This window comes from Diuraphis noxia, unplaced genomic scaffold, assembly GCF_037042655.1.
Source record: "Diuraphis noxia isolate RWA-SAM2 unplaced genomic scaffold, SU_Dnox_SAM2 contig0002, whole genome shotgun sequence".
Lineage (NCBI taxonomy): Eukaryota > Metazoa > Arthropoda > Insecta > Hemiptera > Aphididae > Diuraphis > Diuraphis noxia.
The window spans coordinates 68,219,859-68,238,266 of record NW_028301712.1 but is presented as its reverse complement, the minus strand read 5'-3'; the positions used below and the strand labels follow the sequence as shown (position 1 = coordinate 68,238,266).

The 18,408-nt window shown below is 26.8% G+C and overlaps 1 protein-coding gene across 6 annotated transcripts; it reads left to right on the top strand.

Annotated features, from left to right (window-relative positions):
- Window positions 1-1,567: 1,567 nt before the first annotated feature.
- On the top strand, window positions 1,568-15,101 carry LOC107166271 (matrix metalloproteinase-18-like). Of its 6 annotated transcripts, none has more exons than XR_016190462.1 (12): window positions 1,568-1,724; window positions 4,819-5,162; window positions 6,620-6,749; window positions 7,539-7,646; window positions 9,379-9,539; window positions 10,864-11,023; window positions 11,809-11,948; window positions 12,018-12,255; window positions 12,335-12,613; window positions 14,381-14,568; window positions 14,672-14,814; window positions 14,882-15,101. XR_016190462.1 is itself a non-coding variant. In XM_089220700.1 (12 exons), the coding sequence occupies exons 2-11, from the start codon at window positions 5,052-5,054 to the stop codon at window positions 14,738-14,740; spliced, it is 1,584 nt and encodes a 527-aa protein (XP_089076826.1). In that variant the 5' UTR covers window positions 1,568-1,724; window positions 4,819-5,051; the 3' UTR covers window positions 14,741-14,767; window positions 14,882-15,101. The 6 variants fall into 6 exon arrangements, 5 of the variants coding, with proteins under 5 accessions (XP_089076826.1, XP_089076825.1, XP_089076823.1 ...); XM_089220700.1 differs by having other exon boundaries at window positions 14,672-14,767; XM_089220699.1 differs by having other exon boundaries at window positions 14,672-14,767; window positions 14,846-15,101.
- Window positions 15,102-18,408: the final 3,307 nt, after the last annotated feature.

Sequence of the window (18,408 nt, the reverse complement as noted above, 5' to 3'; positions counted from 1 at the left end):
AAACGTTCAATTATTTTTATTATTAATGTTATTTAATTAAATCTTAAACCTAATTCATCGTTTGCTTGGCGTAAAAATATCTGGTTTCTAAAGAGGGACATTTTAGTTGATTTTGAGAATCGTTTAAACAAAGAAAATTCTTCAAACAAGTATAAAAATGTTTCTGTATAATAGCAACAAATTTGAAATATTCATAACTAGATGGTGGATTTTTTCTGAATTAAGAGACATGTCATTTTTTGATTTTTTGCATTTGGGAAGTTTTTCACGCAAACGACAATATATTATTTTTATATTATAAAATTAAGACTTTCATTAATTAATTAATTGTTTAGTTAAGACATTAGATTTATCATACTTAGTTAGGTATCTTTAAAAACATTTGAAAGTTAAAAAATATACATTTCTAATGTTGTTTTAAGACGAGAAATTAATTTTCTTTTTTTTTTTTTTAGAAAAAATATAGTTGGTTCTAATTGTTTATGAAGTAAAATAAGACAAAAAAGAAAAGATTTTACTTAGCATACCATATTTTGTTCTGATAAAACTCTATTTGGTATTTAGATTTTAAGTGGGATTAGGAAACGCTGCTAATCTCCTAACGCCTTTCCTTCTCATCGTTCCAATATAATATGTTTATATACCTATTACCTAGTCAATCAAGTTTGGTTATGAATTTATGATTATGGAAAAACTGATTCTATTTCCATAATGAGCGTTTAAAAATAAACAGTCAAATAATAAGGCAGTATTGCAATAGTATTACATTATTTATTATTCATAAGTAAAAACTAATAATTAGTTTTAATAAATGACACATTATGTATTTATGTATTAGTAAAAGAAAATTTAATTTAATTACTGACATTACCTATATTCTACGTATTACATGCGCTGTGTATGTTGACGATTAAGGTTTATTGGTGTATTTTTTGGTGATACGGGATAAATTAATAATAATTTACGTCATATAAAATCGTATTGCTTAAAATATTATTATTATGAGTAAAATTCTTCTCAATTGACTTATATCTATTAATTTTTTACATGTTTAAACATAATTAAAAATATTAATTGATTTATTCTCCGTTCTACCACCTACTGTGGCCTTTCGCGTACCACTATGTAGTCTCCCACTTACGACTGGTATGCGTACTATAGTTAGATAATTGTCTGTGTTTTATAATAACTTAATCAATAGTTTTATGATTATTATCTTATAAAACAGAAATTATATCAATGTTAAGCAGCTATAGTTCTTTAAATTAAAATTAATATTTTTTAAAATACTTACCTAATATTGAAAGTAGATCATCTGTTTAATATAATACCTACCACATTTATTTACGTATTGATATACACAATTTTATACGTAATGGTTAAATACTTTGATAATACAATATTTATGAAATAAAAATTTTAATATATTTCTCAAGGCTAGTTTGATGGTTTTAAAATTGTTGGGAAGTCCGAAGTTTTATGATGTACCTACCTAACTATGATAATATTATCTACAGGGCAACGTACAGTTAAATTTATCAGTAATACATATTACCAATAAATACATTTTATAGTTTGTAAATTTCAGTCTTATAAATTGAACGAAACAATTTTTTTTTGCTTGGTCGTTAACCTTACCTAATTGTATATTATTTTGAATCAGTCAACCTCTTTGAGCAGATCGATCTAAGTCATTTAATAATACATAATAGTATGACGTCTTGGTAAGTATTATATTTTGCCATACTGCTTATAGTTTAACTTCCAACTACATTGGTCGTATAATATCTTTGATTTTGTACCGATATATATATATATATATATTTTAATAACGCTGTAGGTATTACAAAATTGTTTAGATTAATAACTGATAGGTACCTATAAACTTACTGTAATACTAATATATAAATATGTTTTGTTTTATACATACGATGATATATTTTTTTACTGGCTTAACTCACAACAGCCTAATTAAAGGAACTTCTGTTGCACCGACTTAACGGTTGGTAGAAACATTAGAAACAGCCCTGATGAGAAGATGTGGATGCTAAGCCCTTCTAATAAACACGTTGCTGTAATAATTACTATAATATGATGTGCATAAAAGGGATCGGGCTATAATAAATGTATACCAATGCTGTAAGCATTAAACCAATGATAATATGATATTAATGCTTAACTTAAAACTTACATTATTAAAAAAAAACATAATGTTATTGAAATTAAATTACAAATATTAAAAAGTAAATATCACATTTCAGAATCATGATCTGATAATTTAAATTAAACATAGGTATAAGAGTTATACATTAAATTAATATACAATATACATATGATTCTTCCCAATTAATAGGTACTATAGTTACGATGTTTAATCTACGTCCGACACTAAAATATTGTCACAAATACCTCACCAGATATACAGATATAAAATCTATCACCCCTTAATTACATCCCTAATGTTATTTAGTTATGTATCTATATTTAAAAAAAAAATCATCTGGTCATATTTTAATCAAGGATATTATGTTTAGTTTAATGTATTGTAATAATAATTTATGTATTTTATCTAAAAAATATTGAGATTGAAAAAAATAATAAGATATATATTATATTTACAAAAAAGCATTTGAATGCACTAAAAAAAAAGTTGAATTAAAAAATATTTGGGCAGGTACTAATGTAAATTTAAGTAAAATATCAGTCAAACAGTATGTTGTAAGTATAAAAAAATAATAATTAAAAAAAATATACCAAATCATAATACCTAATGGCAATTAAAAATGTAATTGAATTAAATATTTTAATATTCCAATTAGAGTTGACATAAAACTGTTGTCAAGTATAAAGAAAAATGTTAATACTGAATCTTTGTTGTTGTTTTTCTTTTTTTATATCTGCTATAATGAATATAAAATGGAAAAGGAAAATAATGCTTTTTTTCTTTTTACTTTTTTAATCGTTGTCGTGTTCAATTTTCTCGGCATTCTATTGTTTGCATTTAATACTGTCGCTCTCTCAATTTATTGTCGGGACACATAAGAGATCGATCAAGCTACATTAAATATTTTTAATATATACTTGAAATGGCCTGATTGATTTCAAGTTCTCGTTAGTTTCCAAAAGTATAATACCATTACTAGGTTCATCGGTATGATCAACAAAAGTTTGGTTAATTTTGATTGTAACTACCGATTGCGATTCAATTAATAGATCTCAGGAAAGTTGATATTGGGTACTTAGAGTAGTCTAATTTTCGAGATTTTTCACCTAAGAACATATCAGATTAGCATTTAACTTAGTTTAGTGGTTTAATAGTTAATACATTAGAGATGTTCAAATTGTTCTCCTAGAGCAGTATAGGCAACATTTGTAACTTTGGTTTGAAGTCAAGGGAAGGAAGAGTACTTGCTAATTTTGATTCATGATTTAATTTTATTTTGAGTCTAAGCTAGGTTGTAAATGCTGGGTATTTTTTAACTTTAACGATACGTACCAATTGACATACAGATAGGTTCATAAGCTGTGGATTGTACCTATTTATTTGTTGTTGTACAAATTAAAGATCCATAGTCGAGTTTAGAAAGTATGAGAGACTAGTAAATTGTTAATGAAATATGGTTTTTGGACCCCATGATGTGTGGGATAACACTTTTATTATATTGAATCGTGGAGAGATTGAGTTTTTCAAGAATTGATATGGTGGGTCCAGGAGCATCTTATGCCGAATGTAATACCGAGTATTTTGATGGTATTATTATTAATATTATTTATTAATTGGTGATCACTGATCACCCATTTTTATGTTTATTGAATTTTGGCTGTGCTTACGAGTAAAAACTACACCTTGTAATTTTTTTCGGATGAAAAAGGGAAACTGGATATCAATGTCCATTTCAAGAGATTATTGATGGCTTGTTGTAGGTGGTTTTGGACGGTTGCTATATGCTCTTGCTTCAACAATAAATACTAAAGTTATCTGTATAGAGAGTAGATTGTACAGGTGAGGAAATAATCTGTGTTATATTGTTGATGAACAAAGAAAAGAATAACCGAAATCGTTGATTCTTGAGAGATTCCGTTAACCTGTGATAAAACCTTGGATAGAGTTTAATTAATTCTTACTTGAAATGTCTTGTTTACGAAATTTACTGGTAAAATTAAACATTTAGTTATGAGTTATGACTAAGTACTTCAGTAAGTCTGTTTAACACATGTGGTTTCCATGTTGTATCATAGGCTCTCATTAGATCCATACTGATCAAACCTAAGTATTGATTTTCGGAGTATTTGTTTTGTATTTCTGTGTGTAATTTGGATAGGCATTTGTATGTACCTTTATTTTTTCGGAAGTCACATTTTTCGGGAGTGAAGTAATATATGACTGTTGTAAGAAACATGTTATACGTTGATTTACGATTTTTTGGAGTCGAAATGAATTGTATGCACATTGAGTTATTTAACTAAAGTCCGAATCAATTATCTCTTAAGAGAATTCTGATATCGAAGTGTTAAATTTCCGTGTGAAATTCTTGCAAATTAACGTAGTTTATCGTTGTTCTATATACAAATGTGAAATGAAAGCTACGTATAAGTTTAAAGGTATACAAAATACTCTTATGATATTGACAATGTTGATTAGATATGTTCCACACATAAAAAAAAGAGAACAGTTGGTATTCTATTTATTATCATGCTGGTTCTTTGATGGATAAAATGACTACCTTTATATTAGGATAGCTATTCTAACTTTTTTGTTGAAATTTTGGATTTTAAGCTTGTAAAATAAGTCGTTAACTGTGCTTTTTTTCGTTTCAGAAATCAATTGTTTTAACATAATTTACCGTCATGTCAAGTGTATGATATAATATAATACAAAGGTTAACATGATGCCATTTAATGTCCACAAGTGATTTAATGGTTTACATAATATCGTGACCACTAAACCTAAATTTTGTACTAGCAAAGAAGTTCTCAAAAACATTCACTCACATGTAATTTAATAATTATTACACCGCTCTGTAATATTATCGGTATCGACAAACAACATCATGACCACCTGCAAATCTTGTATTATATTGATGAGCTTTCTAGTCTTGTTGTCTGGCGCGCCGCTATACGAGGATATGACATGGAAAATTCAAACAGAAGCTCAAGCAAAGGTCAGTATAATGATATAATCATATTTTTATATAGATTTAAGACCGTTACAAATTGTTATTGATGGCGAAGTTGCGTTTTAAATCTTTTCCAAATAGAAAATCAATATTTTCAAACGAACCTATTTATTTAAAACACACATAACTTACAGCAGTTTTAAATATTTTATAATATGCTCTAACACTTTTTTGAATACATATGTAGACATATACAGGGTATCCCACAGAGATCTGACATTCTGACAAATGAAATAACTTTTGTTCTAATCAATATTTTTTTTTAAATTTCTTTTAAATATAATCTATAGACACTTGCGCTACATTTTTAGAATACATTTTTTATTTTTTAATACTGAAAATAAAAAACTTAAAAATTGATAAAAATTTTTATCGAAATATTCAATATTGCCAATTTGTAAATCTGATTTTTAGAAAAATTTATATGGTAAAAACACTTATTTAAGACAAAAGGCTGATTTTTTAAAAATTTTTTAAATATCAATATTTTCGTTAAGTAAATTACGATCTAATTTATGTTAGAAATCTTGTAATTTCAAATAATAATAAAGTTTTTAAAAAATATTTTATAAGAACATTTTTAAATAAGTGCATGTTAAAATCTAATTATTTTTTTTTATTGTATTTAATTTAATAATATGTGATGTATAAACTATAAATTACTATAATTTACCTAACGAAAATATTGATATTTAAAAAAATTGTAAAAAATCAGCCTTTTGACTTAAATAAGTATTTTTACCATATAAATTTTTCTAAAAATCAGATTTACATATTGGCTATATTGAATATTTCGAAAAAATTTTTCGTCAATTTTTAAGTTTTTTATTTTCAGTATTAAAAAATAAAAAATAATAAATGTAGCGCAAGTGTCTATGAATTATGTTTAAAAGAAATTTTTTTTAAATATTGATTAGAACAAAATTTATTTCATTTGTCAGAATGTCAGATCTCTGTGGGACACCCTGTATATAACTATAATATAAAAATCAGCTCAATAGTCCTGTTATTTTGCGAATTGCGATGCATGGTAAAAATTCAGACAGAAATACAAGCAATTGTTAGTATAGTGATGTATAATTTTTTTTTATGCACATAATATATGAATTGGGAAAATCATTCCAAATTTCCATTGATGTCAACATTAGTTTGGATATTTTTATTTTAAAAATATTTATTTCAATATTTCTAATCAAACCTATTTATTCTAAAACACGTATAATGGTATATTTAAATTTTCAATAATTTTGGAAAAATGTTTGGCACTATCTATATTATTGGAATTCATTTTTTTAATTGGGATTGATCATAATAATTGTTATTTTTATAAAACTTTTATTTGATGTCCAATATTTGAACACTTACCGTAGTTGATATTCAAAATTAAGAATCACTAATCTTGGTATTTGAATTTAAATTCAATACTGTAAACTGTTTTACAGAAATATTTATCTCAATTTGGTTACTTGAATCCTGTAGAAAAAAATCATAGTACAGAGAATATCATGTTTGAAGATCCAATTACTGAAGCTTTAAAGAAGTTTCAATCATTTTTTAGTCTAAATCCGACAGGTGAGTACGTCGTTTTTTGTGAATCAACCAAAAATCATTAAAGAAATTGAATTAGTTACATAATTGAAATTCAAAATGAGTTACTACTCTTTGATAATTAATTATTTTATATTTTTGTGAAATACTTTATTAAATATTTGTACATATGTATACTAACTTGGGTTATATGGTGGTGATGATTGATGATAATTAATTGCTTCAATTTTAATACATTTTGAGATATTTATAAATGATATATTTTTATGTTGCAACCTATTTTGTATTGCTTAAAATAAATGTTATTGTAATTGAGTAAATTTAGAATTTATAAAATACACACGAGTTGTTCATTTTATTTAGAGGTAACTAATCGAATACTGTTTGATTAAATTAATCCTATATGATTTAAGCTACAGTATTTGAATTATTTTAGAGTTATAATTAACAAAAAAAAAAAAATATATATATATATATATGTATAAATATACATATTAAAACACTTCCACCCATCAATAAAATTGATTATGTCTCAATTAAACATATTTTAAATATTCATACAATTTATATCGTTTTTGATCCAAATCAGAAGAGTGAACCGTTATTTCCCCTTCATGCAGTGGACACATTTTCATGAAAATATCGATTTCACGATGTGGGTAGGAGTTGTAATATTGTTTTTAATCAGAAATTGTTAATTGGTCCAACAGTTAGATTTTGCCACGATTTAAATATTAACTAAAGATCAATACACGGGTTGAGTATTTTTTTAGTTATTTGATAATCCATCAGTGTTTTTTTTTTTTTTTGAAGGTAACTTAGATGAAGAAACGCTAGATTATATGAATAAGCCTAGATGCGGTATATCAGATAATATGCTATCTACCAAAAAATCGGATTACAGAGATTATAAATTAGCGGGTAATTATAAAATTTAACACACGTTTCATTTAAAACGTAATGCTATAATTTTTTATGACGGTTTATATATTTGCAATTATATTAATATTTTTATTTTAGTATTCTTACTGTTCTAAAGTAATTTATATTTTTTAATTTTAATAATGTAAAGTCATGCAAGTCATCCTGAAGTTAAAAATAATTTAATGCAGCTGAATTCAATGATGTTTATATGTATTTCTCACTATGATGTAATAATTATAAGAATAATAATATTTCAACAACAATATTATATTGTGTCGATTTTAAACCCTTATATGTACGTGAATCTTCTCTTAAAATAGATAGTGCGAGACAATAAATTTGTATTATAAATACAGGATGATTTACCTAGTATGATCATTTCTTATTTTCTTTTATAATGTAGGTAGCTATTCAAAATCTTATTTTTTGAATTTTTGAATATATATGTATATACTTAAAGACTTAAGACTAAAGAGTGTCCGGCAGGGATACCAACTTCTGCTTTTCAAATGAAAAACACCCTTTTCTAATGCAGATTAGATATTTTTTGCGAATAATTTTCCAGAATCTAAATTCAAAGGAGCAGTTTTTGAGTTATTTAACTTTGTGTATTTTCCTTGTTCCGTTTTGATGGGTTTTGAAGATATGGGGAGAAGGTAATATTAAAATAAATACCAATTCCAATATTACATATATATATTTTGTACTTATGTAAAACTATTTTTAAGGAAAATTGTCCTTATTATAATCATAGTAATAACTAAAAACTGGTCGTTCGAATTTTGAAAGAGGTACCTAACTTAAATACATAAAAAAATACTATACACTAAATAATTTACAGTTAAAAATGAGGATTTTCTGCTTAATGGTTAAATACTTTGATAATACAATATTTATGAAATAAAAATTTTAATATATTTCTCAAGGCTAGTTTGATGGTTTTAAAATTGTTGGGAAGTTCGAAGTTTTATGATGTACCTACCTAACTATGATAATATTATCTACAGGGCAACGTACAGTTAAACTTATCAGTAATACATATTACCAATAAATACATTTTATAGTTTGTAAATTTCAGTCTTATAAATTGAACGAAACAATTTTTTTTGCTTGGTCGTTAACCTTACCTAATTGTATATTATTTTGAATCAGTCAACCTCGTTGAGCAGATCGATCTAAGTCATTTAATAATACATAATAGTATGACGTCTTGGTAAGTATTATATTTTGCCATACTGCTTATAGTTTAACTTCCAACTACATTGGTCGTATAATATCTTTGATTTTGTACCGATATATATATATATATTTTAATAACGCTGTAGGTATTACAAAATTGTTTAGATTAATAACTGATAGGTACCTATAAACTTACTGTAATACTAATATATAAATATGTTTTGTATTCATTATATTTTATTTTCATTTTAAAAACAAAAGTGTGTAACGCCACAAGAAACTCTCTATGTAGTACAAAAAAAAAAAAAAAAAAAAAATTAAGAATTTAAAAATATTGTCTTTAAGTGTAAGTATAGGTATATTTTAAAATTCCACAAAAATATCAAAATCAAAATCAATTCATTATTGAGAAAAAAAAATGAGGGGTGAGCATCGTTTGTCACAATCATTCTGTGTAAACATAATATACCTATACTCTACAATGTAGAGTCTACATCATGTTGTATATTATATTATTTTTAAGACGTTTAATGTATTTTGTTTTTGATAGGTAGCCGGTGGTTGGTGAAAGACTTGACGTATACAATATCCAAGTATTCTAAGCAGCTGGATAAGCGGCAAACAGACTTGATATTCCGGAAAGCATTCGACGTATGGTCTAGCGTTACTCCTTTGACGTTTACTTACCAGGAATCTGGATATTCTGGGCCAGTAAGTATGGGATATATTATCGTGTAACGGGGTTGGAGAACCTGTTATATGTAAATAATTCAGTGATGGTTAGGTCTAACAGTTTGAATTATATTTTTAGTTTTTACCGTACTTCTGGAGCTTTGGTAAATATAGATAAAATACTAAGTTTCTATAAAATTCTTCTGTTCTATACGACCACATAGTTCTTTAGTTCTTATCAAATACAAAATAACGAAAGGCTTACGAAAAGTATGGTCACCCGGAGTTCCACTGAACTTAACATGTATGTGTCTTCTAATATAAGTATGCAGTGGCGTAACTAGAAGCCTTTATTATTAAGACTTACTTATTTTTATATTTCCTAATTTAAATTATATGCAATAGTGCCATATGAAATATGTAATTTGCTACAATAGTACGACTCTATTTTGAAATTATTATTTTATAATATGAAATAATTTTGAGTTTTAAAATTAAACGTAAATAAAATAAATACACCAATAACTATACAGTGGATCTTCGCTATCTCAATTCCTGGTATCTTGAATTTTCTGCGTGTCAATTTTTTCTTCTGTATTTGAATAATGTACAGGATTCATCATATTATGTGTTAATTTATTTCAGTAATTCGAATTTCTATAATATATAATATGGCAGATGTTTGTATACGCCTAATCATTATTTGGTATCTACCATTTATTGTTTACTTTTTTTATTTTCATTTATTCTTCAATAAAAAAATGCATGACACTCAATATGTTCGTGTAGAGGCCCATGAGTTCGCAATTTCATATTTAATGATGTAATGACTCACTAACTTATTCAAATGACAGATTAAAATATTAAGTATATAATGTTTAATAAACATAATATACTTAATATTTTGAACAATAAACATTGTTTATTGTTCAAGCTAAAAGACAAAGCTAGTACAACGCTGAAATAACATTAATGAGTAATACATATTATAAATAAGACATTGCTCCCAAATAATAAACATAATAATTGCTATTTCAAATTTTATCATATTTTGAATCACCTCTGAAACTCTAAATTTGCTGATTGGTTTTTTTTTAAAATTTTTGGATTCTTGAGACTTGTTAAACCATTGATTTTATAATATTATATACATAATATCATATAATATTTTATATATTATAAAATCAATGGTTAAACTGATATTCCACTTTATTGTATCTTATTATAATTTGTACAATATTAATAAGTTAGGTATTCAATAATGGTAATACTGTTTATTATGTCAGTTACTCGCCTAAAACTAATATCGTATAATTTTGTATAATATTGTCATTAAATTTAAATCTGTACAAATATGAAATAGGTGGCCATTGAAATTAAATTTGAAAAAGGTAATCATGATGATGAAGATCCATTCGACGGACCTCATGGAGTCTTGGCGCATGCCAAATCTCCAAATGACAGAGGTTCATTTGCTCATTTTGATGACTCAGAAACCTGGTCAATAGATTCATATTATGATGGTAAGATTATAATTTAAAAATGTTTACTATCAAATTGTGTTATATTTATTAAGGGATTCCAATCCTTTTATACGGCTTTCCAAATCTGAAATACGCTTTGGCTCATTGGTTAAAATAATAAAATTGTTTAGAGAAGGATAAAAAGCTAAATACCAATGTAATAATTAAAGAAAGAACAGAATAATTTCATAAGCTTACAAAATATTTAATGATAATTAATAACATTTACAATAGCAGTATAAAACATTTAACGTATTATGCTCAAGCAAATTAAAAATAACATCATTGATACATTCGCTTATAGAGGTAGGTGAAGCTTATTAATAATCGCTGTAGCCTGTTGGGTTCAAATTTCCTTCGATTAAAATGTTTTTATGATTTGAAATAAATAATCTAATACTATAAATGTTTATAATATGATTTATTTGAAATTAATTTTCAAAATCTTAAATTTAACGAGGAACTAGGTAGATTATAATAACCAATTAAATAATTTTGGAATTAAGGTTTTCTAATTACATTTTCTACCGTGGAAAATGATTTAAATATGATTGATTTTTTATACAATATGCATATAATTATATACCTATGTATATATAATACTAACAATATTATTATACATTCATTGCCTAAATTAACTATCATTACTTGCACCTGGATATACAATGTAACAATATTTTCTGAAAAATAAGCCGATTTCATTGTACCTATGTAGACATTGTTACTAAATTACTTAATGTAGATACTACAAATGGAGATTTTCATGTGTATTTTCTATTTGACAGGTATTAACTTGCTCCAAGTAGCAACTCATGAATTCGGTCACGCATTAGGATTGTTACACTCAGGCGTGAAGTCCGCGTTAATGTGGCCTTATTATAATCCGATATTTAATTTGGACACAGACGATGTAAAAGCCATTCAGGTTGAACCATCTTGCATTAAACTCGGAAATGTGATTAACAACACATTTTTTTTTTGTGTTCATCTTCAGGCTATATATGGTACCAGGAGCACAGGCAAAAGACACGGTGATTACAATACTACACCGGACTACAACACTTCTCCAAAACCGCCGAAAAAGCTCCAAATTGGCCGGAAATCGGGTGAAATTACGACCACGGCAAAATCACCCGATAACTCTGTAGAAGACAGCGACGCTCAATTATGCACAGTCCCCAGAATAGACACGTTATTCAATTCGGCTGACGGTGAAACTTTTGTGTTTAAAGGTAAGTCCAATGTCGGCCGTCAAGCGTTCTATTATTCTGAAAAATGTTATATAATTATATATATAGAATCACGTTATAGGTGATTACTATTGGAAGTTGATAGACGGCGGAGTGTCTAGAGGATTTCCCAAGTCCATTGCAGGCACATGGTCTGGTCTGCCGGGCAACATAGACGCTGCGTTTACGTATAAAAATGATAAAACTTACTTCTTCAAAGGCACAAAGTATTGGCGGTATACTGGAACCGCAATGGACATTGAATACCCAAAATACATAGCCGACGGCTTTCCCGGCATCCCAGATAATGTTGACGCGGCTCTTTTTTGGAGCGGGAACGGAATGATTTACTTTTTCAAAGGTAGGTTTTGTGCGACATGAATATATGACATCATTATTCCGTCCACTTGCATTTGTCTGTAAATGCAAACGAATTTAAACACTAATGCTGATTTACCATTCAATATTACAATTACTCAGTATTATACATGTGTAAAATAACTCCCTTAACTACATCACACAAACTTAGTTTCTTAAAAAAATTATACTTGATATTTATTCTATTTGATAGACAATAAGTCTGTTTAATTAAAACTTAAAATATTTTAACGCAATGCAAATAAGCATAAACAATAATGTTATGACTGCAGTTATTGAGCTGTACAGGGTGTCCCGCGAGGATTTACCCATTGCGATATCTTACGAAATAATGGAGATATCAAAATTCTGGTTTTATAATAAGATTCATAGGGATATGAACTACAATTACTTCATTTTTAAATTTATTTTAATGTTTTTGTAAAAAATTTAAGAAATATATTTTTTTATTTAATTATTTTCAAAAAAAATAAAGATGGCCATTTTGTAGAGTTTATTTTTCTAAAAATATTGACGTTTCAAAATTTTATTTTCATTAATTTCCTGATTTTTAATATTTTTTCTAGTTTTGAAGAAATAAAATATGATTATAAATTTATAACTATTAGGAACACGCCGAACACGGAAAATATTCGGCCAGCCGTATGGGAATGCGCGCGGCGCGGGTCACATGTTTGATAACATTACGGCGTTAAATAATTCGCAATTTTTCTGGAAACCAAAAAAAATATTAAAAATCAGGAAATTAATGAAATTAAAATTTTGAAACGTCAATATTTTCAGAAAAATAAACTCTACAAAATGGCTATCTTTAATAGGTATTTTTTTTGAAATAATTAAATAAAAAAATTTATTTTTAAACTTTTTTACCAAAACATTAAAATAAATCAAAATATGAAATAATTGTGGTTCTTATCCCTGTGAGTCTTATTACAAAACCAGAATTTCGATATCACCATTATTTCGGGAGATATCGCAAATCCTCACGGGACACCCTGTTTAACGGATGCACTTATACGATATAAATATATAATACAAGAAGGTACAAAAGGTACATATTGTTTTACAAACTTCGTTACCTATAGACATTTTGTGTACATTTCAAGTACTGAAGGTTATCAAGGTTTAAATTAAAACAAAATAAAAAAATCAAATAAGTCAAAAATAGTTTATGTGTATAACTTCCCGTTATTCAGTTGTTGTTGTTTTTTTTTAGTAATATAATTTTGTCTCCAAACAAAAAGAAACATCATTGTATAGGAAAAACACGGTATTTAGCTAAAATTCAAAAAAATGGGAATATTACCATATTATAGATGTCGAATGTGCTTCGTCGTTGAGTAATCACTATATTGGTTAAAATTTGAATTCATTGATAAATCATTGACCATTGTGTATGATAAAAAACAATCTTGAATAAAGTCTTTATAACTGTTTGATAACGAAGATAATTAAACAATTATTTTAGTAATAGGCCTAATATTGAAACTTAAAAAAAATTCTTATTCTTATTTGATGATACTAATTATTTAAAAATACTTAATAATTTTGATTTCCCAAAAGTACCTACCAACTAGTCACTTGATCCAATTTTTTACCAGAAACTTCTAACAAAAGTGATGAACAGAACATTTTTCGACTAGAAAAAATGTTTCCGGACAAAAAAAATAAAACTTATATTATTCATAGCATTATAAAAAAAGCTCATGATTTGTTATTTATATATATCGATAAATATTATTCATTCTAGGCACACAGTATTGGAAAGTCAATATAAAGAGAAATATCGCTGCAGTAAAGGTCGGGTACCCGAAACTCATTTCCAAGATATGGCGTGGTATACCAAATAACATAGATACAGTGTTTCCTTACAAGGATGGCAAATTATATTTTTTTAAAGATAATTATTATTACAAGCTTAACTTCCATACGTCTAGAGTCAGTATAATAAAATACTTTAGTTTTATTTTTATTTTTTTATGTTGAAATAAAGTTGAAGTTTTCAACGTGTCTACATCATTCGTTTGTTTCGATTTCCCAGGTTGTAAAGGAAAACCCACCTTATCCCCACGATGCTAGAAATTCTTGGTTTGGCTGTAATGATCCATAAATTAGCGCTTTATAAACAAGTGTACAAGTAAAATAATTAAAGTAATTTTCAATGCCTTCTTATCTGTTACAAAAGTAATCATTAACTTGATGTAATATTTTACAGATGAAAAATTTGAAATTCGTAATTTTTTTTTTAAAGATTGTTTGGGATACACACAGTGAGTTGGTGCATTTCCTGAACATCCGGAACCAAATCCAGAATTTCAGTGCTCCAGTTGTTAAAGATATTATTTATATGAACATTTTACTTATATTTTAATTTTATTAGGTATTGGTTTTGATTTATGTTTATTTATTAATAATTTTATATAATTATGATCGTTTTATCTGAATAAATAACTTGTTTACGTTATGTTTAATTTAATGTTAATTAAAATAATTTCATTGTACATATAAGAGTTTAGCTAAATACTTAACTTATAGTATACAACGGACCATATGAAAATTCATTAGAATTGCATGATTAAAGTTATTTCGATGAGAGGAAATCATTGTGCAAGATGTCATCTCTGGTAAAGTTCGTGTAGCTGAGTTTCGTTCAAAATTGTTGAGAGGTATGCAATAATTTATTTACCTTATCAATCAAAATTTAAACTTATATTTTAAATATTTAAATATTGTTGTTCATTCTTGAAAATATAATATGTTATACACAATATTATATGTCTGTATAGTGAGAAAAAAGAACAAAAATAAAGTATAAAATGGCTTAATGCCGTTAAAAGAGTTTCAAATAAAATGCGAAGATAGAAAACGCCTGGAATTCCAACGGATCGGCAACCAGATTTGATATTGAAGCGTAAATACGGCGCCTGTAATTTCTTTACTTAGGCAACCATAGTTGAGTACAGTTGATGAATAAGTATAGTGCCTGAAATGTTAAATGACAGTATAATGTTTTTAAAAGTAATACTGTTGAATTAGTAAAGTAAATTTGTATTGAATTTAATTTCACTCGATAGTATGAGAATTATTGAAGAGTAGTACCTATGCTTTTCTTATACGTATTAATTTTATATTTATCAATAATAACTACATTTTTTGTAGATTAACTGATTACATAAATTTTATTGTTTAAAGTATTTCACTTTTTCATTTTCAATTATTTTGATTGATTTTTCTAAGTTGAAAATTATTTGAAACAAACTGAATATTTCCGAGAAGTAAGTCTTTTATTTATAAGTAGGGTTCGGCAGTTATAGGAGTTGCATATTGTTCTGTATGCAGTCAAATTATAGCAGACCAAGCTTGAAATTCGAGCTATACAATGTTGAGTTTAAAAATTGAAAATTAAAAATGCATATTTTGCATATTTCGATAATTTTAGAGAAAAAGTGCATATTTCGTCGATTTTCACATATTTAATATTTTCAACAAGAATTAATTTTTTTTTTTATTCTTAACCAATTTATTTTAAATAATGTTAAACACAACGCTAGTAAAGCGAAAAACATTTTAACAGGTATTATTCAACATTATATTTATTTCGTATTTCATAAATAATGAAAAAATATTTATTTAACTATTCTTTCAGTTCAATAAAATCTCAAACGCCAACCGGTAATGCGCCATATTTTTATATTTTGTTTATATTTAACTTATATATAAGAGTTTTAAATAATACAATTTTTTTAAATATATGTCTTTAGAATTTTTTTCGTGTACTCGTATATTAATAAATAAGTAACACACTTTAAATAGGTAAATAATTAAATATTTTTACATATTTCTCATTTTTTCATGCATATTTTATAATTTTTTCTTGCATATTTGGCCTTTTTTTGCTTCTATAACTTCCGAACCCTATTTATAAGTAAATCAAAAAATGATACATGTATTAATTTTATTTATATTATTTTTAATATTTAATAGCTTTTGTTCTTATATTTAGTCAAGTTGCCAAGTGGGATCAATCAAAGATTCATTATAGACCGAGGTAGTAACCTTTTATTATTTCTTTTATTTTCTTGGAGCAACATAGTTTTTATATAACAAAACTATGTTAAAGAAAAAAAAAAAAGGAAAGTGGATGTCGCTCTGCTTGTACAGTAGGTTAAAAGTATGTTATTGTTATGGAAGAAATTAAATTTGAATTCAATAATATTATATCATTGTATACGATCTTTCAAGTATAGAAAATGCCTATATAAAAATTCAGTGAAAATTTCAAGTACCCGTGGTCATTTATTGTTTTAGAGTTAAACCAAAATAAGAAAATTATTGCTAAATGAGAAATTTAGTGAATATCTAATGTTTGTAAATTTAAAACGCTCATAAAAATTTAATTTGACTTTTCGGTGGACATTTTTTTTTTGATAAAGGAAGACAAACTTATAAGGAATCTTGTATTACATATTTGCCGATGGTCCACGGTTTGACAAATTTTACATCGAGCGATCGTGGGTCCAATCACTGGACACGCTACAGACGAATACTTGATCCACAACAGAAAGTACCTACCATGGAATAGCCTTTTCCCGGGCCATCTCATCGGACGAGACCATTTTCGGAAAAAATCGCTCTCTTCCTTTCTCTGCTGATTCAATTTTGGGTCAAAATGTTCTATATTTTCTTTATTTTATGCACTCAGAAATGTGTTAAAACCTATATAATTTATATCATTGATTATTTGATAATTTGATCAAAAAAAAAAAAAAATTAGATACGTAAATAGGAACATTTTATATTTTAATATTTTTTTAACAATAAATTGCCTTTATTATTTAAAAAATAAAGTAGGTACCTACCTACAAATTCGGACAAAATATGAGCATGGTTAAAAAAGGTGTAGAAGATATCGATAAAAATAATAATTGACAACAAATATATATCAAATTATTACCTATATTATGTACAGATTTTTATGCGACTTATATTTTTAAATGCTTTTCGAAATTTATAACAGAAAGTAGATATTTAAATCTTTTGGTTTGGTCGAAAAGTGAATCGGCCGAAAAGAATGTGTACGATCTTGGACGAAACGGGCATGCCCATCTCGTCACGTGCCTACCCCCCTCCCACCGACACACTTGCTCAAGCAGCGTATTCCGGGCTGAGGTGGTATCACAAACGCCACTTATTACTTAATCGGCATGTGGATGACAGAGTTTCGTCCTAACGTTGACGTTAGGTAAAACACATGTTTTGTAGTAGGAGTACTCTATCGAGCAAATGCTAAACGTGTCGACCATCTGCGCAAGCCTTTGACTATTACATCTAGTCACCCCTTTGCTCACTGTATAAATAAGTTTTCGGATATAAATAAAAAGACATAGTGATCAGAGAAACTAATCGACTTTATAAGTAATCAATCAATTACGAAGCGACGACACACTCGTGGATTACGGGTGTGTGCACTGATTCAAATTATCTAAACAACATCATGTTTAATAATTATATTAAATTGTGTTGTAAAAAAAAAAAACACACACACACACAATCCGTTCGATTATTGTATTGTCACACGCATTGTCGTGGAATAATAAACGTAGGTATACGTAATAATATGCCGACGGTGAGTACTAAGTATTGTATCCAATTTATTACAGGGCAAATGGTTACGAATAAGAATCCACTTAAAATGGGCAGAAGATATGCATACACATAACACGCACACAGATATATATATATATATATCATTTAAAAACTCACGGATCATTTACTATG

Excerpts from the sequence above, each read along its gene's own strand:
- LOC107166271 (XM_089220700.1), top strand. The coding sequence starts at position 5,052 with ATGACCACCTGCAAATCTTGTATTATATTGATGAGCTTTCTAGTCTTG. Across the intron at positions 11,024-11,808 it reads AATAGATTCATATTATGATG|GTATTAACTTGCTCCAAGTA; the intron begins GTAAGATTATAA and ends TCTATTTGACAG. Across the intron at positions 12,256-12,334 it reads TGAAACTTTTGTGTTTAAAG|GTGATTACTATTGGAAGTTG; the intron begins GTAAGTCCAATG and ends ATCACGTTATAG.